This window comes from Ixodes scapularis, unplaced genomic scaffold (genome assembly GCF_016920785.2).
Source record: "Ixodes scapularis isolate PalLabHiFi unplaced genomic scaffold, ASM1692078v2 PGA_scaffold2__306_contigs__length_199485367, whole genome shotgun sequence".
Lineage (NCBI taxonomy): Eukaryota > Metazoa > Arthropoda > Arachnida > Ixodida > Ixodidae > Ixodes > Ixodes scapularis.
Genome location: NW_024609857.1, coordinates 13,424,308 through 13,450,714, shown reverse-complemented (window position 1 = coordinate 13,450,714; position 26,407 = coordinate 13,424,308). Strand labels below are relative to the sequence as shown.

Below are 26,407 nucleotides of genomic sequence, written 5' to 3'. Positions count from 1 at the left end.
TCAGAGACAATCAAAAGATAACCACGACTTCCAATGATACCCACCAAAATGTCCGTACACCGAAAAGTCCACGCACCCAGAAGTGCGTACAACGAAATGTCCGTACACCGAAATGTCCATACACCGAAATGTCCGTGCACCGAAATGTCCGTGCACCGAAAAGTCCCCACTAAAAAGTCTACACCGAAAAGCCTCTGAGGATGGAAGCTTGGACAAATTGGTGAAACATCATAGTAACAACAGCTGTTGTTACTACCGAAATGTCTTACACCCTACACCGGGAGGCACTCACTTGATCGAATGACGTTTTAGCGAACGCCCACGTTTCACCGAATGACACTTTAGCGAATAGTCGGACGCCGCGAAGCGGCGTTTTCGGGTGGGCCAAATGGGTTCACATTTTTGTAATGAGCCGCCGCAGACTGTCGCCGCGAAGCGGCGTAAAGCGCAGCGCGGCGGATGGGTTAACGCGCGCCCCCGTTATTCGCTAAAACGTCGATTCGCTCAAATGTCGCTGTTCGCTAAAACGTCATTCGCTCATGTGATATGGACCCCCCTACACCTTACTACCGAAATGTCCTACAGAACAACAGTTGTTATATTTGCGCTGTTGTTACTACCGAAAAGTCCTACACCAAAATGTCCTAGACCAATTTCAAGCTGATGTAACGTGTTGATTCGGAGTCCTACTAACGAGTAACTCGTTTTGTTACTTTTTAAATGAATAACGAATAATGTTACTTTAGTTCAGTAACTTAAACATGTCTGAGAAAAACGCACGACCTTTTCTTTTCCTTTTAGTGCGCACCTATCTTAGAAGCACGTGAATAATGGAGGGGGAGCGGAATAACCGTCGAATTAAACATTTATCGTTCAAAAGAAAGGACAACTGAGTGCGAAGAAAGGCCGAATTGTAAAGAACTCTTCCCTGACAGACACGCGCAGGCTGTCAGCGCAGAGCTCATTGTTTCGCAAAAAGGATGAGCTGGGGACGTCGGCATGCATTCTTAAAATGTATTATTTCCCCTAGCGCTCTCACTCGATCATTCTTGCTTCTCAAATTCTCAGCACACGTTCCTCGCGAACGCGCTTTATTTTGCCACGAAATGTCCACCCAGTTTGATTTTCAGATCGCATGAGATCAGATTTGGAGCTACGTATACACAAAATGAAAAACAATGTGTGTATATAAAAATGGGGGTTCCTCAAAATTTGTTTCACGTTCAGACCTGACGTTTTTAAACCATACGTATTTGGACAAAACGTCCTTTGCGAACACAAGTACATATGCTTTCATAGACCCCGTATCCTTTTTTTTTTTTTCACGTTTTTTTTTGTTTTTTTTGACGAATTGCACAACCAGGCTGCTCACCAGTAGTCCGTCATGAAAGGCGAGCCCATGAGGCCTGCCGCCGACGCGATGGAGACGATGTGACCCTCTCCCCTTTCTTTCATGGACGGAAGGAAGTGTTTCACCATCTGGAAAGAGGTAGGCACATTTTTTTCGACAAGGTACACGGTGAAACGTCACGCTGAGTGTCACAGCGCAGACAGCTGTTTTTGTTTGTTGCGATATTTCCAGCCTCGTCGTTCGCCGAGATCGCCAGGTAGATTGCAGTGATTGGCTCTCCCCACGTGCTCTGCGGGAAAGCAGGCGCTTCGTATTTCTTAGAGTGTTGCAGCACATCCTTGTTTCGAACGTCTACGCTATCCTCTTTTAAAAACTCTCTTAAAAATGACTGCGCGTCAACTTACCCTCAAAACACTCAGAGTCAATCTCTGCGATGTCCGAGATCAGCTGAGCGAAGGATGAGGTGGAACATCTGTTTAGGCCTTCAAATGAAGTCTGCGCTCGCCGCTCTGGCGTTACGCAATGCAAAGCACCCTGCTTGAATTGCGTAATGCCACAGCGCAGGCTTAATTTGGATGTCTAAACAGATGTTCCGCCTCATCATTCGCTCAAATGATCTCGTACATCGCAGAGATTGGCTCTTCAAGTGTTTTGCAAATAAGTAGACTCACGGGCTTTTTTTTAGAGTGTTGTATAAACCACGTAACGGTAGTCAACAGGCTGGGATCCACAGACTGTACAAGGGCCAATCACTATACGATTTCCTGAGCACGTGAGAAGTATATAGTACAAAAAATATTTCAATCGGATAGTAGTATATTCACTGGAATTTATCAATTGTTAGAGTCACGAAACGATTCCCAAAGAAATAGGAGGGAACCCGTAAACGCTATTAACATACGTGTTAATAAGGATCTGATGATTGTGGGGCATTTATACTATCCAATATAGGTGACATGACGAAGTAGTACTTTCAATACTTTGTTTTACTTGGGTGAATTTTAAACAACAGAAAGTTGTCGCATCAGTTGCTTAAAACAATACACTTAACGTTAGAAACAACAGCCGTACGCTTGCATGCGGGCCATGACACCGACTACGTTTCAGAAAAATAGTAATAATTATTGATCAGTCACAGAAAAAAAAACAAAAAAAACGAGTATGATTGCTATTTTCAAATTATTTCTTTATCTGTTTAACCTTCTCTTAAAGTCTACGACAATCGTTCAAAACTGGCAATGAACAATTTTTTTCTATATGAAACACAGGACTGGGTTTGTAAATACCCGAATACTGTAATCTTAAGTGACGACATTCTGCGTTGAAATTTGCTGCCATAGAACCTCGAAATTTGTCTCATTAGTGGACAAAAAACGTTTCTTTTTCCGAATCTTATAAAGCGGTGCTCGCCACAAGGACTTGATTATAAGTGTGACGGTTCTTTTACGCCGCTTTCTTTCGGTGGGAGCGGCACGCAATTCCGGACTAATCTCGGGTGTAAATAGCAGTACCATATTTAAGCCCGCGTTTTTGGCTACACCCATCCTTTTGAATTCTTTAAAAGTACTCCTAAGCCCCCCCCCCCCCCCCCCCCCCCCCCCCCCCCCCAGCCAGATCCCCTCCCCAACCCGAACGCGCGCACGCACGACACATAAAATTAAGCAGCCTTCCGTTACCGAGAATAATGTAAAGAAAGGTGACATGAAACCTAGTCTTAAACACGTCGGGCTATGCGCAAAAAAAAAAAAAAGCTTTGCAGACGATTACTTTATTTGAGATGTACGTCAGTGTAAACAAACGAGAAAAAAAAACCCACGTCAATTGCGTCGCAACAATATGGGTATTCTTGCGTCATTGGTTGATGCTCTTGGACACGGTCGCGATAAACTCCTAATAGAAATGCATTTTTTAGCGTCCTGCCAGCCGATGGCTTCTAACTATTTTTCGAAACTGTATTTTCTTGGGAAATTCCCTTTTTGATGGTCACTATTAGAGACATGCTTTTTGATGGTCACTATTAGAGACTGTACCGCATGTCGCAACGAAACTCTCTAACCGTAGTGATTTTACACGAGACTAAGTTTTTTTTACTACAGAACGACACGCACTACTATATATTTGTCTCGCCCTGCAGTAAAAGCCCTTCTCCGGGTAAAGTCGCTATCGATTCTAATCTTTTCATCTTCTTTTTTTTTAACTTTGTTATTGAGTGTAGTACACTGTTGCAGCTGCAATCTGCACGCATTCTTACGTGTACCTAGAATGTACATGCAGGGACGGGTTTCTCCGAGTCAACATGTACATTGATCCGCCTAAAAAAAAAAGCAGCAATAAGTTTAATACTTAGTACGCTAAAGCACGGTGGGCTTCAGGTGGACCTTTGACCTTTTGGGTGCCGTCCTAAAACAAAGAAAGAAAAAATAGACACTGAAAAACGCCTTTCTTTTTCTGTGGCGCCGGAAAAAAAATAATGCGCTCGTACTGAATGGAAAAATGACGTCATTTTTTTTTTCAGAACCGGAGAGCAGAGCCTATTCTAAAGTTCTTGCGTTGCGAGAGACTGTAAAACTACAGACACCATTATACGCGACAGCCATAAGGTCCCAAACGAGGATCAAACAAACGACGCGCAGTGCAAGTTCCACGGTCGATCGGCTCCCGCAGCAATAGAAGAAGACAAGTCCCGCGCATGGCGCCATCATTAACGGATCTCCAACCGGCCTCAAACGGGTCGTGCTCGTTGTGAGACGCTTCCAGACGCGCTGGCGGCGACGCTGACGCGAGCTATGCGGAGCTCAAGTTCGTCTGCTCCGTTTGCAGGGGTTGCGGTGACGTCAGAACGCCGAACTCCTACTGGCTCAATCGGAGCCAATCAGAGTTTGGCGTTCTGACGTCACCACAACGCCTGCAAAAGAAGCAGACGAACTTGCGCCCCGCATAGGTGGCGCTGCCTAGATCCACTAGTGATGACGTTCGGGAATACGGTGCCATGGGACGCGCCTCCGACTGGTGTGTTTAGCGTCCCAATCCTCCCATGCATCGAAGGTGGCCTCGAAACGGAAACACGTGACGTCACAAAAGCCGGAGATTTACTTATTCTGTCAGATATGTTGCGATCCTGGTTCGTAAGTGTAAGGAAAGCAGCCGAAAAAGCGGAAAGTAATTTCTTGGAAGTATTCTTCACAGGGAAAACGCATAAGCCTGATTGTCCCTTCCGAGCCATTGTGTCTGAGAGGAACACGTGGCAGTTTATGGTTAGCCGTTATCTACAGCGCAGCCTGGCAACCTTGGCTTTGAGGGACCCATTCCTTGTACGAAACTCGGATGAAGTGATTGACGTGTTTAGAGAAAGGTGTAAAAATGCCCTCTCGGCTTTCTCTGTAGATGTTGAGGACCTCTATTATTTTGTACCTCACGACGGCTTACTCCGAGCTGTTCGGGATAAGATAGACGAGTCGGGAGAGGTAAACTTTCAAAGTGTCGCGGGCGTTAGTAGCGAACATTTCTTAGAGTTGTTGGTCTTCTACCTCCAGTCCACTGCCGTCAGTTACAATGAGCGTTTCTTTGTACATAAATCTGGTGTTTGTATTGGCTCGTCGGTTGCCCCTGTTTTATGTAACATATTTTTAGCGTCATTGGACAGACGCATTTTGGAATGTCTACCTGAATTGCATGTAGTTAAAGTCTTTAGATATGTTGACGATTATCTTGTAATTTTAGACACAAATTTGGGTTTGGATGAGGTTGTTGCGGGGATCGTTAAAGCTTTTAAAAAAGCGTCAGGTGGACTTAAGTTTACATGGGAAATGCCTGTGCTGAACTGCATTCGGTTTTTGGACCTTATGGTCATGTTTTCCAACGACCATGTTTGTTGGAGGTATAGCCCGCGTTCTAAGAAGAGCCTTGTTTCTTACAAAAGTGCACATTCCAAACTGGTCAAGAGAGGAATCGCGTTAACATGTCTTCAGGCAGCTCTTTCAAAAAGTTGCAAACATCAGATGGACATCAGCTTTGCTCAGCAAGTAAAAAGGCTAAAAAACGTAGGGTACCCACCTAACTTAATTTCGAGCTGCTGTGAGAGCCTACTTCAAAAAATAAAAAGAACTAACTTACAAGGGGGCGGCCAGACAAATAAAGTTAAAAGACGTGTGCATGTGATTCCTTATTGGCATAAAGTGTCTCGCAACATTAAAAAGATAGCTAGTAGATACGATGTAAATGTTGTTTTTTCAGCCCCTTGCAAGCTCTCGAAAATCTGTTCGATGCTTACACGGCAGAAAAAAGCACTTTGTTCAAAAAAGCATGCTGTACAGTACACTGAATGTGTGACGAATGTTGTCTATGAAATTCCATTAAGATGTGGAAAAGTTTATATTGGACAAACCGGGCGCTGTTTTAACGATAGGGCACGCGAGCATAATCTTTCTGTGCAGAACAACGCGGGGGGACACCTGGCAGACCATTGCAGGCGATGTGCTGACTGTAAGCCTCTTTTGGCTGAAACAAAGTTTTTAAAGAATTTAAAAGATAAGACTGAGAGAGAGATTATAGAGGCGTTTTATATCAAAAAGAAAGATGACAAATGCGTTAGCACGCCTTCTCTCTTTTTGCTTCAGAAAGAAGTAATGTTTCTAGATAGCTGCTTGTGAGAGTGGTGATTGGTTGCAGTGTGGGTTTGGCATACGATCTTGTGTATAAAAGTGACAGTGTTGTTTCTAATAAAATCAGTTGTGAGTTAGCGCCCGTCCTGTCGTCTTCGTGTCTTCATTGTCCTTGTTGTGTTGCGCTTTTTAACCTTTTAAATCGATCCTGGTTGTTGGTCGCGGAAGTTCCGGTAAAAAGCAGGAGCAGACGCGAGTGTCGCTGTCGTCGCGGAGTCCCAACTCCTAGCTGCCGAAGCTTCCGCGGACTGTCAGGCCAGAGAGCGACCTGCAGCAGAACAGGCGTCTGCCACACCCGCCACCATTGCTGTGACGCCACAAGGATCGCGGCAGGCGACAGCGTAACACTTCTACGACGTCATCACGAGGAAATCGAGGGACGACTTTTTTGGACGCGTTAAACACATCAGTCGGAGACGCGTTCCAGGCACCATAGTGTGTGTGTGTGTGTGGGGGGGGGGGGGGGGGAGTAAAGACGAAGGCTGTGTCTTCTATAGGTGGCATCGCTTGTCGCCGCCACTCACCCAAAACTGGGACAGCGTGTTCACTTCGAAGGTACGTCTAATCTGGCTGTGCTTGAGGGCGAGCAGGCCCTTGCTCATGGCCACGCCGGCGTTGTTCACCAGCACGTCCACTCGGCCCACGGCGCCGAGCACGCGGTTGCCCACGGCCTCGACTTGCTCCTCCGACGTGACGTCACACTGGAACGCGTGCGCCGTGTGGCCCAGCTGCCGCAGTTCCTCGCACACGCTGTCGTTGTTCTCCTGTGGGCAGATACAGACAGAAACCCAAAACAGAAATGTTTATGTGATGGCGAACGTTGTAAAGTCTAACAATGATTGGATTTGGGCTAATTGGTTTGTCATTCTGATGTATACTGCGCTGCAAAGTTACACTTAACATATATAGACGTAAACTACGAGATGATATGAAAGACAGTTAAGAACATGACGTATTTGTGAAGTCTTTTTACCCAACTGGGTGGCGCTGGGATCATGCACGTCGAGTTTGGTAACCACGAAGAAGCACCTCTGTTCAGTGTCAAACGAGGCTAGCGGCCTGCATGCGCAGTAGAGGCGTCATCGTTTGAAAGCGTATCGGAAAGGTTTACGAAAACACACTATTAAAATAAAAAGTTTTAGATTAGGAAGATCGTTCCGATACCTCCGATAACGGTACTCGATACTCCGACGAAGCCTTTGCTCAATCAGCGTGTCTTTAACGGGCACCATTATCGGAGGTATCGGAACAATAAAGAGTTTTAGTAGATCGTTCCGGTACCTCCGATATCCCCGATAAGTAACGAAACCTGAAAACGATACAATGCATATTCAAAGGCGGCGGCGGAATACAGGGTATCGTCATCGTAGTAATTGGAGCGATCTATACTAAATGTCTCTAATCTACTACAACACCCTAATGCATAGCGTTACCGTAATACCACTGCCGTTACCGTCACGACGGAATCGGACAAGGAAGGTATACTTGTCGCAAAGGGAACGTTTTAGCCAACCGTCACTTTAGGCTTTGCTGCTTGAATAAAATATACTAACGATGTGTATACTAACGATGAGCCGCGGTTTACTTGCTGTGCATTCCCGGCCCGGTTCCGGCATGACGGTACTGTTAACGATACTACTATCTATTCTTAAAGAAGTTCTATCAACATATCTGCTGAATGTCAGCTGAAGTTAGACAAGGGATGGGGGACAATAACACAAGCATGTATAAAGACGAAATCTCCGATATTAGATTTAAAAACAAAGGACGACAAAAAACACGTAGAAAAACAAACGTGTCATCAAAAGATACAATCCTACCAGATGAGAGGGAACGTCTTTAGGGACCGTTCTTCGGAAATTATTCTGAAGCCGGAATAGTATCAGAATTTCGGCCATGAACATAATTTTAAATGGAGCGAATGGGGAGATTACGAATTAACTTGACTAAAAATAAGAAAAAAAGTAAGATTGAAAAGTAAAAAGAAAGTTTCGGCGATATTTCACATTTGTCATTTATTCAGGAACCAACTTCAGCAAGACAGCAGAACTCCCCCCTCCCCCTCTTATTTTACCTAAAAAAGAGAAATTAGAGAAATTCACATACGTTAAGATGTGAACTACAGTGCAGTGAAGCTGAACCACGAGGGAGGCATCCACAGCGCTCGTTTACGTTAATGAGTCATATAATCTCGAATGGCCCCAGAGGTTTAACGACTCCTCGGAGAAATACAGAGCGAGTCCGATTGGAAAAGAAAAACCGTGCCTGAGAGCAGCGTGTTAGCAATGGGCGCGTTAAGCACGCGCTCCTTTACTCCTACTCCGACGCTCCGAGTTTCATTCTCCGATCGCAGCAACTAAACGGAGCGTAGAGTACAGGAGCACGACACGCCGAAACTACCGTCGAGCCGCACGAGCCACTTCCGACCGCACTGTTAAGACAAACTCGGCATTTCGTGGGCACCGATGGCAGAAGCCGAAATTATTTCGAAGATAAATTAATTAAGGCCTGCGTGAAGCGGCAGCGTGTAAGGTAAAACAGACGGGGACGTTATGAAGTATCTACGAATGTTTTACTATTCCTGAAAGGTTCGAAGACTCGCTTCGAGCACATATCTGGATAGTTACCTTGACCGACCTATTTATTGACCATGCATCTAACTCAGATTCAAATGCAAAACAACGTTCCTGAACTCGCTTATCGACTCGGGAAACTGTCAAACTTGTCAGATGTTCCATCTTGTAGAGCGAGACGGAACCCGTCCATGTTCTATATACCGGCACACCGCCGTTCAATAGATAGCACTTCAATTCGTCTTCAGCCGAGATGCATGAACAAACCTTTTCTACCACGCTAACTGATGTTTCGACTTTCCAATCGAAGTATTGGAGCATTCTGAAAAGGGCAGCGGCCCGACCGTCTTCCCATCTCAACATTTTTGTCGTTGTTCTATCGGCCCGATGCGTTCGATAGATGACTTTGTTTTCAGGCGAGATGCACGAACTGAAAAGGGACAGCGGTACGACTGCGCCCTTCGTCTCGACAGCGTTTCTGTCAGCACAGCCGTCTTGTTTGTGGACGTGACGTCACGGATCACGCAGAAGCCACTCGGGCTCCGATTAATACTCGGTGTACAAAGAGCGCGCTCGAGTGTGTCTCCGGCGGCGCTCCTGTCTGTTCAGTAATAAGCTCCTATCTATTGACAAAGCCTGGCAGATCGCCACGAGAAGCACCCGCCGAAACGGAAAAAGGTGGAGCGGCGGACAACGGATGAGAGGGGAGTCACGTGACTGGCGCCCCGCTGCAGCGAGACGCAGAAACACACTTCTCCCGAGCGAACAAGTTTGTTTCGGGTCCTCGCCGCTGCAAAAGCTGTGCGCTGACGACCAAGTTCCCCTAGAGTTCCTGTATAGCTACCTACGGTAGCAGAGTTGCGCATTCAGCCTCGGCGCGTGGCCGTAGCGCCGGCTTTCCCGCACGAGCTGGATGCTTTGCTCCTCACGTGACTAAATTTGGCGAATAGCGGCGCCGCGCGCGCCGCCGTGCATGGCAAACAGGAGAGGAGGAAAAGGAGGCGGAAAGCAGGGAAACATACGCCGGGGCAAGAGAAACGTCGGCGGAGCGACCGTAAAGGTGGCTTTCTTGCACGCCAACGGATGCTTTGCTCCTCACGTGATGGATCTGGGCGAATAGCGGCGTGGCGGCGCGGGGAAAACAAATGCGCAACTCTGGCTCCCGTAGGGAGCCTATACAGGAACTTCAAGTTCCCCGAGAAGGGACTCTTTGATGCTCTGTGCTACCAAATCCTCGCGCTTCAAATTTGCGATCGGGCACTCTGGCTTCGTCGTCGAACTGCCAGGCTTTGTGAGTATAGAGGAGGCTTTGGTTTAGTGAACGGAGCTCCGAACTCCCACGCTCTGGAGCACAAACTTTACGCACCCAATGGTATACAGACCAGAAAACCAACCAGACTTGTGGACGAATAATTTGGTATGAAATGTGAACTGATCTGTTCCCGAACGTTTGTCGTTGAGGGTTGCCGAATCTAAATTTTCGATACCTTACGTTTCCTGCGCTTTGATTTTTTAGAGTCTCTTTATCATCTCATCCAAAGGTTGCCCAAAGTTAACTTCTCTAACCAACATTAATTATTTTGAGCGACTTTACGGACAGTAACAAACTAGAGGTGGATAGTCGAGAGTGTTAGTGTTTACATTACGAAATCGAAAGAGGCACATAGAAGATAACGCAGACGACACGTTTTGATGTTTTGTTGCAAGTTGAAAGCCCGTGTCGTCTGTACTTTTTTCTATAGATTTCCTTTTCGTCTTCGTAAATTATATGTGGTTGTGGCGTTTGCAGCGCTATATTCATAACTTGATAATATATGCTGTAAATATTACCGGTTCTTCAGTATGACGCAATAGACTATTTTTACGTCCAATCAAACTGTGTGTAAAAAAAAAACAGTTTTAAAAATATTATAATTTTGATGAAGACAGAGGGGTACTTGATACAAAATGTACGATATAAACGGCGTACGCAACAGAATTTATTTCCGAGGACGAGAAAACCATTCAACATGGAGCGAAGCGAGTAACAACAAAAATTAAACATCTAACGAGTCAAATGCGAGGGTCAACTTTCACGGCGTTCCTAGTCCCCGTGCAAAACCCATGAAATAAGTGTTAGTTGTTTTTAACGACGTTAGTTATAAGGAAATACAATGGTGCGAGAGACAAATCGTTCTGAAACTCGACCTGCCAGAAAGTAAATTTGTTTTCGAAGCTCTGAAATAAAGATAATAATAATAATAAAAAATACTCCCATCCTTTGAAGGATACGCGGAGCCGCCTAAGCCGTAATTTCCAACCAAGATTGCTGTATTAAAAAAAAAAAAGTCAAATAAGCATGAAAGCTAACGTTAAAATGACTGCTTCGTGAGGGTACGAGATTTCAGAATCCGTCATGCCACGGAGTAATCGAAATGGAAATTGAATGTTATTCAAAGCGATTTGACGCAAGTGCCAAATAAGAATATTTATATAGTATAATAAGACGTATATCTCGGGTCGCGCAATACTTTTCAATCCATAATGTAACATAAAAAAAAAAAAATCTGGGAAGTACAAACTACCGGCAATTTAAAAAGAAAAAAAGAGAAAACCGAACACATTTCGCACGGTCGCGCTACCGGCGAAAAAAAAAAAAAAAGAATTGTGTCCGCTAAGGCTTCTTCGTATTTTCTCCGTTGTCTATCTCAAGAAATGAGCGAAGAGCTAAAAAAAGAATAGAAAAAAAGAAAGATCGATTAGATTCTTTGCAGCACCTATAATGACTTCCAGGAGGCTTATGAGCGTTACTTTAATTGGAATTCTCGGTACACCCCTCGTCCACTTTCGGGGTCCGCATTTATCCATTCAAACTCGCAAATGACTTTTTCAGATTGAAACTAGTTCGCGGTCGGGACCGCGGGGACGTCCGTTCGCAATGGGGAACGCGGGAGGCGCGTACCAAATCACCGGAGTGTTATATATTACCTGCATGGAGCGATCGCGTTCACACTCGAAGAAAAGAAATAACGTTTCTTGGAGCTTTCTCTATACGATTATGGATCCTTTCGAGAAGAGCAGCCTCGAAGGTGCAAAATGGCGGGCTTGAACCTGCGTCCGAAGGCGGTGTATTAAAAAGACATTAACGTCTCGAGGACTTCGCGTTACGTGGTGCGACTTAGATCGAGGTAGGTGGATGCGAGGAACGACGTTAAACCATCGTTGCGAGTCTTTTACACGATCTGCTGAGCCTAACGCTACAGGCAGCCCTGGCTGGCTTCGTGTTCCGCAGAGGAAAAAAATAAGATTACGTTTCTTCCTAACTTGTATCTACGAAAACTGAAAAAAAAAAGTACTCGGCGCGCGAATTGCATACTTTACGAGGCCTGAAGCTTCTGAATTTGAGCCTGTTATGTTTTTTTATTTTTTATTTTTTAATGTGTGAATGTATGTCGCTGCTTGAATACAGGTGAAACACAAAATTGAGGGTGGATTCTTCGAGGATCGACTTGAACAAGTTTGATCACGTAATACGCGTTTTTTTTTTAGTTTTTTTTTTTAGAACTTTGAGAGTGGGCGTACTTATCGCCCCGTTCAAATTTCCAATCTTGTCAAATCTGCCAGATGCGTGAATAATAAAAAAAGAAATAAGAATTAATTTAAAAAAAGGAAAATCTCTAAAAAAATCCAAGACAAAAAGAAAAAAAAAAAATGCCTTAACATTTTCGGTGGTTTTCAATGAAGTGCATTCATCCAAACTTGGTCCGATGCTATAGATGACGATCGTTAAATATCTCAGGAGTATGACATTAAATTCGGCTAAACAATGTAGCGTCCTCTCGCCTCTGTCTACAACTATATCACTATCCCGAAATAAACGCAAGAACTGTTTATTCAAGCAGGAACATCATACGACGAATGACATTTTGGGGCGCGGCTTTGGAATCTAAAAAAAAGAACAAAAAAACTTCCGGTTGACTCCGAGCAATAAAATAACCAATAATCACAATTCGCCCGAGTTGGGAAATAATTGTTCTCCCCGAGATCCCACGAATAACTACGCACGATTAACTGATAACTTAAAAAACGCATGATATGACTGGACACACGAGTACCTCGTTATCGCGGTGCAGCGAAATGGGATGCCGGCCTCTGTCGATAAGATCAACGAAACAGGAATCTAAACGCAAGTACCGGGATGCACAAGAGGTCATGCACAGCAAGCGTCTTAAGCTTTCAGTCACTATAGTTTACTAATTAGTCACTAAGTATAATTAATAATTATGTAGTTTACGTTACTATACTTCGTCTCACCCTAGGATGGACTAATGGTAAAAGCTGCGGGCCACCAGACCCAATCACGAGCCACTTGGAAATTGCGTGGTATTTCGCTTCGATGCACGTGTCGGTGCCTGCGTCTAGGATCACTAATGGGTATGGGCGGACAGTGGTTCGAATTGAATAGCACTGAGTGACTCATCAATTTTACACCGCAAAGAAAGCTACGACATACAGACTTTTTGCAGTGTCATGATGAAGCACTTTTTGATTCGGGACATCATTCGTCCGTGCCTAATCAATGTTAAGCATGCCATAGTTTAGCGTGTAACGTGATTGGACCTGGCGGCCCGTGGCTTTGGCCTTTAGCCCATCGTAGGATGAGACAAAGTATAAAGGCTCAAGCCTGAAAGGGCCTCCCTCTGAGGTCCTTTCAGCACCACAAAGCAAGCTTCCCTGAGGTCCACCCACTATCCTTCAATCAAAGCCAATCAGAGCTCTGCGTTCTGACGTTATCACGACCTCAGCAAGAAATAGCAGACCAACTTGCGCTCCGCATAGCTTTTGACATATACCTGATCAGCGTAAAGTTTCTGTTTTCCGGGGAGAACCCGCGAACCCCGTGGACGAAAGTGCGATCCCTCCTGGTGATTATACACACGCGTAGCATGGTTAATCTCGAAGGCTCGTGTGAAAATAAGAGGGTGCGCTGTTTAGTATCACAAACATACTGTCGATACGAAATTTCATTTCTTGTTTGGTGTTGGCTGGTCGCCGTCTACCAATTGTAAAGGCTGCAGAGGCCTTGTTCAGGACAAGCCAGTCCTGTACAAGTCAATAGAAAACAAGTCATCGATTACAGGTAATTTGATTACTTGTCATGTGTGCCCTGCGAGTCTGGGTCAAACATTTTTAATTTTCGCTCCCGGTAGCCCGCGCCAATATCTGATAAGTTAGAACGTGAAATACAGTATTGATGGAAGGATTGGTTGATTGGGTCGACTAAAAGGGGTAACCGACGGGTCAGATCAGAACGAATCAATATCACTGTTGCCTTTCTGGCTCGCCACGATGATGACTCTTCTCTGTCTCACTGCTGAAGTTGTTTATAATTTACGTATCGCACGATACTGCATCCAGGAATAAGGTAGTTTTTGGTGGAGTAAAAAAAAAAAAATACGAAGGCGTTGAGTTTATACAATAATAAACAAAACAGCTGTTGCCGCGTCAACTCTGTACCAATCTCGACCTGATTCAATATTTTCCCCGTTCGATACTCCTCAAAAGCCCCGCGTTGAACTAAGGACTCGCCGAATGCACTGACGGGAACGTCGCGAAGAGAACATTCATCTTATGTCCGCGATGATTATCTCTTCATTTTGAGAGCACTTCCAAGGGCTACCGCGTATACGAGTCATCGCTCACGACACGGACCGAAAACCGGGGGTTGCGAGAGTATAGCCGAGAATAATCGAGAGAGAGAGAGTATAGCCGAGAGTAATGGAGAGAGAAGTTAACGACGCAGAGCGGCACATATAAGACATTGATAATAAATCTTGGGCGAAACGAGACGCTCCCGTCGTCGTTGCCTTTCAGAGGACGGAACAGATAATGACAAGATCGACGCAGGAATCAGATCCCCTTTTATCCGATTACAAACAACGTTCGGTCAGCGGCAGGGATGAAAACGGTTATTCTCAGGTGTCCTCATCAGCGTCGTTCTCGGTTCCGGCCTAAACGAACACACGTGCACCCCGGATAATGTAATATTGTACGTGTGCGTGCGTGCCTATGTGTGGGTGCATTTGTGTGTTCGTGTGAGTGCGTTTGTAAATAAGAAAGAAAGAGAGAAAGACAGACAGAGAGAGAGAGAGAGAGAGCGAAGAATAAGTGACATTAGTAACCAAAGAAAGAGTGATGAGCGTTGAGGATAGATTGAGACGGACTCCCACTAACGCTTCGTCCTACTTCGCTCTATCCTCCTTTTTTTTTATTATGTTGCCCGTCTCAGTAAAGTGTATATAAAAAAGGGGCAGTCTTTGAAACAACAATTTTTGTTCTTCGCTCACATACTTCGCGAAAGGAAAATTGACAAAATAAATATTAAATGACTGTCGGGTGTTTTCGATCCCTGCTTAGTGTGAACCGACTTCGTGTAGAATTTCAAAGTAGCGCTTTCCCTCCATCCTGGAATTGGAAATACATAAAATGGGGAAAGAAGGACTGACAACGGCTGCGTTTTTAATTGATTATTGGCGTTGGTTTTAGTCTCCGTGCTTTGATATCCTTTTTTTTTTTGGCTCCTTCGAGTGTTAATGATATTTTAGAGCGCGAACTGATAAGAAAAATTGTGGACCATCGAAGGATACTATGATACAATGTTTTGAGTATGTTCGTTTATTTTGTTCCGATCTAAAGATGGCAGATTAGGCGAGTCGGCTGGCAAATAAAATTATACTCCAGCTTCACAATTGTCTTACTTTAAGTTCGACTTTTAGAGCGATTGACCTGGGTTCAGCGCTGCTCACTTATGCGAAACAAAAAAAAAAAAAAAAACAATTTCACAAATATATTAGATATTAGGGCTGGGCGTCGATTAAAGGTTTTAACCCGATGAATCGACACTCTTTAATAGATTAATTGATCTCCTCTATTTTCAAGCTTAATAACATAAAAAATATCTTGTTTTGCCTTTCCTAAATATGTGATGAACAGGGCAATATACAATTTTGATCATGAATCAACCTCGCTGTGTAGTTAAGAACCACTCAGAGACGATCGCACTCCCAGATAATGTACTGCAGTTGCACAGGCAAAGAGGTTCGTTGATATTCTCCGGCAAGAGGGACCTTTCTTTGATTGCTCACAATAGTCTGTGCTGCGCTAAACGGAAACTCTCCCGTCATTGAAGCGGTCGGGACACGTGTAACCTTCTGCACTTGTAAGGAGTGACAAATCTTGCCCCTGCAGTTTACTTTAGGCAAAATTTAGACCTAAATTAGCCCTATATACAGGTGTACTCGTCCCCGTCTGCGTGCTGAAAGCGTGCAATTTTTCCTTTCTTTTGGTTTGTAAAAACTTTACCAATTAACCGGTTAAAAAATTAATCGCGATTGAGGCATTAATCGATTAATCGGTAGGTTAATCGATCAATTATGGATGTGAAATTGGCATAAATATTTGTTTATAACTACTAGCTTTTTTTTTTTGCTGTTGCAAGTTTGCGGATTGGTTGGGCTTGGGAATTGGACATATTACAAAACTATAAATAAATCTAAAAGAAAACGTAGAAAAATATTTTATTTTTGCAACCCGCAAGTTTGTTAGCGTACTGAACATAAACAGTGGGGGTGTCGGTTTCGTACACGCGCAAACCGACACCCCCAATTGTCGACGTAAAAATCTGCATTGAGATACCTACGCCATCATAACGGACATTGCATTTTTCATAAACATATCGCGACAAGACACCGTAAACATAGAAAAAAAAATGCAGACGTCGTTTGTTTTGTTTTAGGAGAGCTTTTATCATCGCAAATTATTCAACATAAAGATATGCAGCTGTACACTTTTTTTTAAACAAAGGCAATTCACAGCACAAGTGAAGTTGCGCTTTCCCAATTTCCCAATCTCCTACCTCTACATCGTAAAAAAAGAAGGGGACAAAATAGAACTATAATAAAAACAAAAAACAGTCCCCTTCACCTATACCATGTACATATGTTTAAACCTTTTTATTTATTTCTCCCGTTTAAAAAGAACGCTTACGACGACGAGGAGCGCGTCATCCCGACGGGGTTGGTTCTTCCATCTCCGCTCCAATTGTCTCGCACCTCTCCATCTGCATTTCTTCGCGTTCAATTTTCGCGCTTCTTCCCTTTTTCTTTTTTTAACTTTTACAGCGAAGACGTACGGAAACCATACCACATACATGTGCGTGCGAGTCGAAATCCTGCGAGGCAATACCGAGCGAAGCGCCGAGGAGCGCGACGATTCGTCCTCACGCCTCGAATACAGCATGCAAATGAAGATGAGCGATGACGCTGGGGAACACGAGGAACTGTTTTTAGACGGAAGCATATATCATGGCCGTCGACAGCGCCAAGCGACGGCACGTGCTCTTAGCATGGCTCCTATTCTTAACCGCCCGCCTAGAATCCTCCCTCCCCCATCTTATCCCCTAAAAAAGAATATATATATATATATATATATATATATATATATATATATATATATATATATATATATATATTTGATGGGGGATGAGAGGGGGAGTGAGGATTCTAGACGGGAGGAAAAGAACGTGTGTGTGTATGTGTCTGTTATACAAAAAATTGAAGAAAGGAGTATTCTAGGACCTCCTACCGGCCTTCAGGAAAGTGGAGGGGAAGAACGCGGCAGCGGCTGTCTCAGCATGAAATTTAGACTGGAGAGATATATGGTTTACAACGAACTGATTGCGAGGGGAATCCTGTAAGCTACCCGGATTTGTATTTCTAAAAATTCTTGCTGTAATGGAGCAAAATTTGAAACTTTAGCTGGATGTGTGAGCAGGCCGAGAAAAATGAAACGAAGTTATTTTATTTAAGGCGACGGCAGCAAACATGAGCGTATAGTTTTTTTGTTTTTTTTTAATGCGAAAGAGTTAATTGTTTTATGGAATGAACCGACGTCATCAGCTTTGAGGCCGCGCCAAACGGCACCTTAAATCCTAAGTGAAGGCAGCTCCCAGCTATGAAACCACGCGAAAAGCCTTGACAATGGCACCTAGTTTTCCCGATCCCAAGGGAGCGGAGTAAAGCTGATGGATTTCGCCTTCGGTCTCATTGACTGGCGCGCGTCGACGAGGCTCCCATTGGCCGCTGCGCGCGTTAGTTTCAACGACCGCCGCCCCATGGCGCTGCGTGTCCGCGCCGGGAGAGCGGTCGCACGGCCGACGCAAATACGCCCCAAACGAAACACGGGAACAGAAGAACGGCACGCTTGCTTTCGCATTCACAACTTATAAGAAGTGCTTAAATGTACCTCAAGCTTTTTTTTTTTATTTTTTTTACAATATCTGAGATGTTTTATTGACGCAGGATAACGTTTTGCGTAGGCATTAGTTCATAACAAGGAGCTCGTGTCGCAGAAAAGCCGGCGCCGGCGACTGTGGGACGGGAAAAATCCTGATTGGTCGATAGAGTCTTGACGTCACAGCCACATGACCTCGCGCGGGAATTTCAAAACAACCTTCAACGCTCACGTGAACGTCACGCGTGGAAGGAAAGTGAATAAAACGTAACATGTAATGCGGATTAAAGGTCGCCGCATGTCTGAAATGATTTAACTTTATAAAGTAATTCATTTGCTTTAAAAAAAGTGGAAGAACTTTAGGCGGGATTGGAACCCACGACCCCCGGTTGCGAGTCAGACACGCTACCGACTAAACCACGCAGACAGTTCTTTATTTATTTATTTGTATTGAGGCCACGCAGGCACGTTTCCAAGGCTTGGGAACGAGTGGGGGTTTGTATGTTTAGCTATCCTGTTACACTTTTAAAGGCGAAGCCTTAAGAGTCCTTCTACATTTTATTTCATACATCATCATCCCCTACCCCTTTATTGTCGTGGACACTTGTTTGTGTCAATTAATAAAAAAAAACACACACACATAAAGTTCAAGTTAAACCTTTATGGGTCATTGCTGGACTAGAATCTAGAAGTAAATAAACAATGAGGAATTTGGAGAAGACTTGTTAAACAAAACGAACAAAAATTAGCAGTCCTTAATCCACAGTAGAGCCACAATGATAGCTGTGACATGTCCCGGCGAAGTGGTTGGACATGAGCGTCGCGTTCCCGCATCGTGAACAAAAGCGTTCCTGAACAAACATATATTTGACCATTTTGCTGCGACCGCTTTCTGTTTCTTTTTTGTTCCGGGACGCCTGAAAGCGCGTCTCCCGGCAGAAACTCGTGGCATTGACAGTGCTACAACGGCACTTTGCTATCGGCTATTATTTTTTTTTTCCAGACAGGGTGGATCTTTAATTATTCTTGGCTGGCGCGACTCCCACTCACCGGAAGGCAAGGGAATCGATGTTTTCCATTCCACAAGAACGGCGAGAGTCATATACTGCCCCGAACGTCACGCAGGGGGCTGCCGCAACCCGACCTCCTCGAAGCTATAGACATGCACACGTTACTAAAATAAAGCAACTAAATATCCTCACTCGTTACTCACTCAAAAAGTAACGGAGTACTGTACGTTACTCGTTACAGCGATTTAAAAGAAACGCGTTACGTCAGCTCGAAAGGAACGCGCTATTTTCTCGTTACCTTAATTCTGTCGTTTTTTTGAAGCGGAAGCCGCTTCCGATATTTGTCGTCATTAATAATTCCTCGCTTTTTAACGCGCTTGTTCGGGGGAGAGAGAGAGAGAACATGTTTATTATATACGACAGGATTCCCGTCTATGAGTGGAGAACCTTGGCCACACTGACGTATCTTGTGCACATCTGTTTATGGTCTGGCTAGCCTTTTCTCTTCGCGCAAATATCAGTCGCAAGCTGGGCTGAGAACTAAAGGTGGGCATACCTGTGTTGCAGACGTTCCCTTCCAGAAGTTACTGAATACCGTTTCTCGTTACTTTATCAAAAAGTAACAAAAATACGTTACTCGTTCCTCATCAAAAAAAAAAGTAACCAGGCTGTAACTTCGTCAGATAAAGAGGCAACTATGTACAAGTTACGCGTTACAAATAACGCGTTATGCACCTTTTACAAAAAAAAAAAATCAATGAGTTTCAATTGAATTTCTAATGTGTTTTATACGAATACATTAGAAACTTAATTGTAACTCATCGATAATTTTTGTAAGAGAAGTCTGTTCTAAACACGAGCCTCCATCGTCTATAGCCGTAGGCTTTTTCACCAGCCCCCATACAGCAGAGAGGTCGCGGCTCATCGAGGCGAATTGATGGTCGCCTTTCAAAACACGAACTGACTGACGACAGCAGTAAAAAAAAAAATCGTAAAAAGAATATCTGAAAAAAAAAAAACAAAAAAAAAAGCAGCATGGATATCAACGAGAAAGCGGAAAAACACTCAGAGAAGTCCACCTTTTGTGCCACCGATTTTACTTATTTCCGGGACACTTTGTTCGCGAGGACAATTTGGGACCAAGTTCCACGCCCGAAGATGGACTCCGCGGCCATAATTTAGAGGCGAATCAGGAGTGGGAGGGGTCCTGGAATTCGGAAGCAGTGACCCTGCAGTATTTATTACTGGGAAAGACGTGAGAGAAACAAAGAAAGAAAGAAAGAGAAATAAGAGGCCGCCATCTTTCTTCAAAATGAACTCCCCTCCTTTCACCTCCGTCGGGACCTCAGTTGATCACGTTCACCGAGGCACGAAGTCCATCGCTGATCCAAGTTTGGTTTGCGCGTTGCTCGCCGATCAATCATTGACGAATATACCGAGCGTTTATATAGACGAGAGTATGTGTTTACGAACAAGCCGCACGAGCGAAGAAACTGGGCATGCTTACATGAACGATTTTAGAGCGCAGCTCTTAGGCGCCCGTTTCCGGCTTCAGCGGCGTCGGCGTCGGCGTAACCGCGTGGTGCATTATGGGTAAATTTTCACGCTAAATCTATCGGAAAAAGTTCCCCACTAAATCTAGCGAAAACATTTCCCCGCTAAATCTAGCGGAAAAATTTCCCCGCTAAATCTAGTGGAAAAATTTCACCCCTAAATCTAATGGAAAAATTTCCCCGCTAAATCTAGCGGAAAAATTTCTCCGCTAAATCTAGCGAAAAAATTTCTCTGGGGGTGACGTAACCCCCCGAGGTCACGTGACCCCCCCACCCCCCCCCCCCCCCGAGAACACGTGACCCTCAGTGCCCTTCCCTCCTCCTCCTCAAGAGCTGCGCTCTAATTCGGCGTTACGGGAGTTGTAAACGGCTTTTATTTTTTTGGAACGGCCTAGGTACTGCGCGGGGATTCAGTGCCCACATTAGGGACTTTTAGTAAACCGTTACCGCGTTCCGTCACCGCGGGGCGCGCGCTGATTCTAAATCACGCATGGCGCATCAGGTCGTACCCGTGCCACATGGGCAACTCGAATACCATTTACAGCAATGACATTTGAGCGGACGGCCAATCAGCGCGCGACACTCCGGGCGTAGCGCATTCCACGCGCGATAGATTGCGAGTTGACTCGCCGAGCACACAAATGTCATTCGTTGTAAGTGACATTCCAGGTGCCCGTGTGGCACGGGTATAAGTTACACATCACTTTAACAAATGTAGGGTGTCTTGTTCGCAGGCGTAAGCATATTTTACCTTCTGTCGACTCTTGCGCCTAATTTAGCTCTTTACTTAGTCTTTTTGGCTCTCTGGCAGTGTTGTAGTTATTTATTTGTTGCAGGTCACCCCGCAACGCCAGAGGCATTATCGAAGGGGAAAGGGGGGCTACAGTCGCGTAAAATATGGTCACCCGATGTTCATGTACATAAAATGAATCAGGAAAGACCAAAAACACAGTGCACAAGCCGGGCCGATTCACCGCACAAAAAAAAAAAAAAAAGGAAAGCGCACACACACAAAAAAAAAAAAAAAGAAAACGGAAGTTGTTTTCCGGTTGAATCACAAAAAAAAAAAAAAAAAAAAAAAAACATTATACAATGAATAATGGCCCGAACAGGAACAGATAACCAAGAAACAGTCGCCGATATTATCGCCCACATGTCACACGTTGTAAATTGAAAGTGAAGGAAAATATGTAACGAAATAAACGCTACTCATAATTTGAAAATAAAAGGAACACGTTACCGCTACAAATAAAGGGAACGCACGTTACTTTTGATACTTTTTATTCATTAAATGAAACTTTTTACTGGTTTGAAGTCTTAGGTATCAATAAGAGCCACATTTCAAGAAACACGTTTCGCGCGTCTTACTGCATTATCGGAACAGTATCGTCCATCATCGGAAGACCGCGGCGTCGAACTTCAGAGCTAACCAAAGTCAATAAAAAAAAAAAAAAGAAAAGAAAACACGCTTTAGTCGAGCAGGAATTGAGTTTGCGAGTGCCAGAAAAGCGAAAGCGGGTTTCCCGTAGCCTAGGCTAGCTCGCCTAAAGCACCTTGGTAAGCAGCAACATGCCGTAACTTTCAGAAGCTGATAAACTTCCCAGCTGACGCGGACGGACGCTCAAAATGACCCACGTTGGTTGGATACCCAGTCCAGACTTTGGCAGGCTTGTTTGAGTCGATACTGGCATTACCATGAGCATAATTAGTACTCCTAGTTGAGCGCGGTCGAAAGGATTAGCCTTTTTCGCATAGTTGGAGGGATTCCAGTTAATCATTGAAAGGAGGCACCACTTATTTCCTACGCATGGAATGTATTACTTCGGGACTTAATTGCGAAGGCGAAATTAAGTGTGTGTGCTCCTGTGTTTTCAAAGTACGCATACACGACAATCGCTTTTGCAATTACGCGTCCTCTTTAACGTCTTTAAGGGTGAGCAAAAAGGCGCTTCGTAATCCGGGAAAGAAAGAGGAGTCCTTAACAAATGCACACGTAAACAGAGAAGCATTAGAATGTGCATCGGCGAGGCAAAAAAATAAAAAAGTCTGCTTGCTCAGCATTCTACATCGGAACGAGTGCAATTTAAATTACGTTTTATCCGCCGCGCAGCTAAGCACAATCGAATACGAGCGTATACTGGCCTTTTTTTTCCTTTTTTGGTCGGGAGTGCAGCAATTAATTGAAGCCCGCGATGACCAATAACAGCTGTAATCAAGCACATTTTTCTTGGGGAGGCGTAAAAGAAGGGCATCGCAGGTAAACATAATCTTTCTTTTTTTTTTTTTTTTGGTGCTAGTTTTGCAGACGCTAAGATATATTAACGGAGATGAAAAATAAAACAAGACATATATCGGCCATTAGCGAAAACCCCGATACAATAATCCTGCCACTAGTTGACATCCGACCCTCATTTCAGGCTTATATAGACCGTTTTACTGAAAGAGGGCAAGAGAGAAAAGGGGAAAGGGCTACCGGCGCTTTCCCCCTTTCTGATTGTGTAGAAAGAGTGAAAGTCCCGTATGAGAGGCTTCGCCGGTGTTGGGTGTCTGCTGTGCCCTAACCTCGGTCGCGCTTTCTTTTCAGTTTTAAACTCGCAAACTCAGTTAGAGCCAGAGGCTTCGATGGCAAGAGTCCCCCGGTCATCGGGACACCATTGCTGGGTCATAGGGTGCACGAATAAAAACAGAAAACATAGAATACTGTCCGAGGACATGTGTAGCTTGCAAGGAATCTGGCAAGGCGAGAGCGGCTGCAATGTCTTTGAGCTCCATCGCTTTCCACATGAGCCCTGTCTCCGGCGGCAGTGGATTGCGTCCGTAAACCGAAAAAGCGTTTCCTCAACGCCATCCTCTCGACTTCGCTCGGAACATTTCGTGAATGGAGCGCGCACCAAACGCTGTACCGCCGATGAACATGGGGTACGCTCGCAATGTGCGTGCGAGTTTTCTCATGATAACTGCTGTTTCAGCTTGTAAAATTTTGTAACTGAATTTATCTTAATAGTGATAATTTGCAGTGGTGACTGACTCGATTTTATCATCTACAACACTTAGTTGAAGGCTCATTTCCGCCCCCGGGTGAGGCTGGAAATTGTTGAAAACGTATTTCTACTGTTTCTTTTCTTCTTTTTTTTTTTTTAATCGCGATCTTTTGCGCGATACCAGGGAGCCGGCAAAAGCGTCCTTGGAGTGCCGCTAGTGGGTTGTTTCCGTTGACTAAGGCGCTTTGAGGCGCTTGATAGTCGCTACAGGGAACGTCTCGTGTGTTGCGATCTGCGTTTTCGAGCCCAGTGTGCACGTTTCTTTGTTTGAGTCATGGCATGGCATGGCATAGTAAGATAATTCGTGGCTGCTTCGAGGCTTTCTGTGGTTCGATAAAAGTACATCTGGAGCGTCTTCGTTGTTCATTCACGAGGAAATATAAGAACAGGGACACGAAGATAAAAACAGCAGAGCAAGACGAGAGCAGCAGCTCCGGGCGTTTACAAAGTTAAGTTCCCGTTTCGTGTATAACTTGTTGATTACAACTAAAAGCGTTGAAATAAGCCCATTGCAAGCAAAAATGTATAAATGGTTCATAATTTCCAGTCATGCGGAAAGCAATGGACCTTAAAAACATTCCAGCCGTACTTGCCTTGCCGGATTCCATGCAAGCTACATAGGTCCTCGGACAGTATTCGACGCTTTCTGTCGCTATTCGTGCACCCTATCACCCAGCAATGGTGTCCCGATGACCGGGGGACTGTCGCCATCGAAGACCATGACTCTAATTAAGTTTAGGAGTTTGAAACGTAGAAAAAAGGGCGAACGAAGTTGGGGCACTGCAGACGCCCAACACCGGCCAGGCCTCTCATCCGGGACTTCCACTCTTTCTACACAATCAGAAAGGGGGAAAGCGCCGGTAGCCCTTTCCCCTTTTCTCTCTCGCTCTCAAAATGGCGCTACCCACGATAAAACGGTCTATACGTACATATTTTCCCGTAATTAGGGAGATTAGGAATACACGATATAGCTTTCTGCCCCGCAGGTATAATACCCGTCTGCAGCCGACCATACACAATTCTCCAAATGCGCGGCTTTGGTACGTTGAAAATGGGTGCATTGAACGACACGACATGTTCGAGGCCGGATATTCCGAACGTTTCGTAAATATACGACGCGTGCGCGCTACTTCTGTCAGCCTGGAAGCAAGTGAGCGCGCGTGCCTTTGTGAATGGGTGTTTTAGACCTGCACTAAGTTTTCATCTCCCGCGTTTCCGCGATTGTCTCGGGCGAAATTGTCGTTATAACTTTACAAGAAGTGCGTTGTGTTTCTCTTGTTGTTGTCTTTTTTGCGTTAAAAATATATATATTTTTAAGTTTGCTTTTCTAGTTCAGGAATCGAGTGACTGGGGGTCGTGTTTCACGTTCCCACCTTTTCAAACTTTTCAAACCTTTGCGTCGCTAATCAGACAGGTGAAAAAAATTGCGGTGACTTAGCTCGGCTATGCCAGGATATACGTGGCGTGAGCTTATGCGCACAAAATGAGAGGCGCTATCAAGCGGCTCCGGTGCAGCGTCAGACTTGGCTACTGCGCAACGGAGGTGCACAGCTGGGCACGCGGCGGCGCCAGTGCGTCTGCCGCGGCTATGACGTCACTCCTCTGGAATGCGCAGACCGGCGAGGCGCGCGCGGTGGCGGTGGAGCCCGCGGCGGCGGCGGCTCCGGCGCGCCAGCTGTGCGCCGTATGACGTCACTGCTCCTCGCGCTTGCGCAGACCGGCGAGGCGCACGCGGTGGCGGCGGAGCCCGCGGCGGCAGCAGCTCCGGCCGGCGAGCCAGCTGTGCGCCGTATGACGTCACTGCTCCTCGCGCTTGCGCAGCACGGCTCATTATGCGAGCCACGCGAAACTGCTCAACCTCGGCCAGTGTAGCTCACGCTACAAAATGCTGAGTCACTGAGCTCTGGACGCATACGCTGCGTCTGATAAACAGCACAGAAGAGCATCTGTGCGCATGCTCAGAAGGCGTTCTACACCCAAGCAGATAAAGATGGCAGCGCGCAGAAGGAGATTTTATTAAAGGTCTATACTTCGTTGCCCATTAAGCTCGACGGCAGACAAATTTACAAGCTGGTGACAGACAACGAAAAAAAAAAAAAAGAACAACGCCGAGGACCATGACGATACGCTTTTGCCGCTCCTCGGTTGGCCTCATGGGGGGACCGTAGCGTGCGGTCGAACTTAATCTCTGAGGTAGACTATAACTTTTTCTTATAATGTTAACCGGTTGATTGCATGCTACTAAACAAATAAAACTCAACTTTTTTTTTTTTTTGGTACCGTACACAAGTATAGGGTGACCCAAGTCACCAGGCTCGATCTAAAAGGGACCGTAGAAATCGACGCCTGCATGTAGCAGTCTAAACTTTTCGTCAAAGGCGTACTTCACAGGTCGGTTTTTTCTTCTAAAATTACAAAGCGTAGTTCTCTTTGTGTAAAAAATAGGGCCAAGAAACTTGCCAGGGCCTACGGCGGGCGGGGGCGCAGACGACCAAGTCCAGCAGCGGGGTGTGTTTGGCGTTCGTGTTGATCGATGGCGTTGGGAGCAGCGTCCGAAGATGTAGCCGACTAGCGAAAGAAAGCAGACGAACTCGGACGAAATCCGTTGGCAGCAAAAGCGCCATCGTTATGCAGGACAGTCTTTTCAATTTAAGTTTTGCTTTTATTGTCCGCATTTATTTTTTAACCGAAGCTACATTTCAAAAAGATTGTGTTCATTTTAATAAACCACGGTGGTCGTGAGCCGTCGCAATAAGGAGGTAGCGCCATCTATCAATACGAACGCCAAACACACCCCGCGGTACTGAACTCGCCCGTCTGCGTCGCCGGCCGCCGTAGGCCCTGGCAAGTTTCTTGACCCTATTTTTTACAGAAAGAGAGCTACGCTTTGTAATTTTACAAGAAAAAAACGACCTATGAAATACACCTTTGACGAAAATTTTAGATAG

General features: G+C 45.1%; 1 protein-coding gene across 1 annotated transcript in view; it reads right to left on the bottom strand.

The window, feature by feature from the left end:
• Positions 1 to 26,407, bottom strand: part of LOC8035246 (17-beta-hydroxysteroid dehydrogenase 13) — a 225,123-nt gene that overhangs the window by 25,516 nt on the left and 173,200 nt on the right. The window contains exons 2-3 of the mRNA XM_029991898.4: positions 6,537 to 6,776; positions 1,373 to 1,479 (exon numbers count right to left, since the gene is read on the bottom strand). Coding sequence (XP_029847758.1) covers positions 1,373 to 1,479; positions 6,537 to 6,776 — 347 coding nt within the window. The remainder of the gene's footprint in view (positions 1 to 1,372; positions 1,480 to 6,536; positions 6,777 to 26,407) is intronic.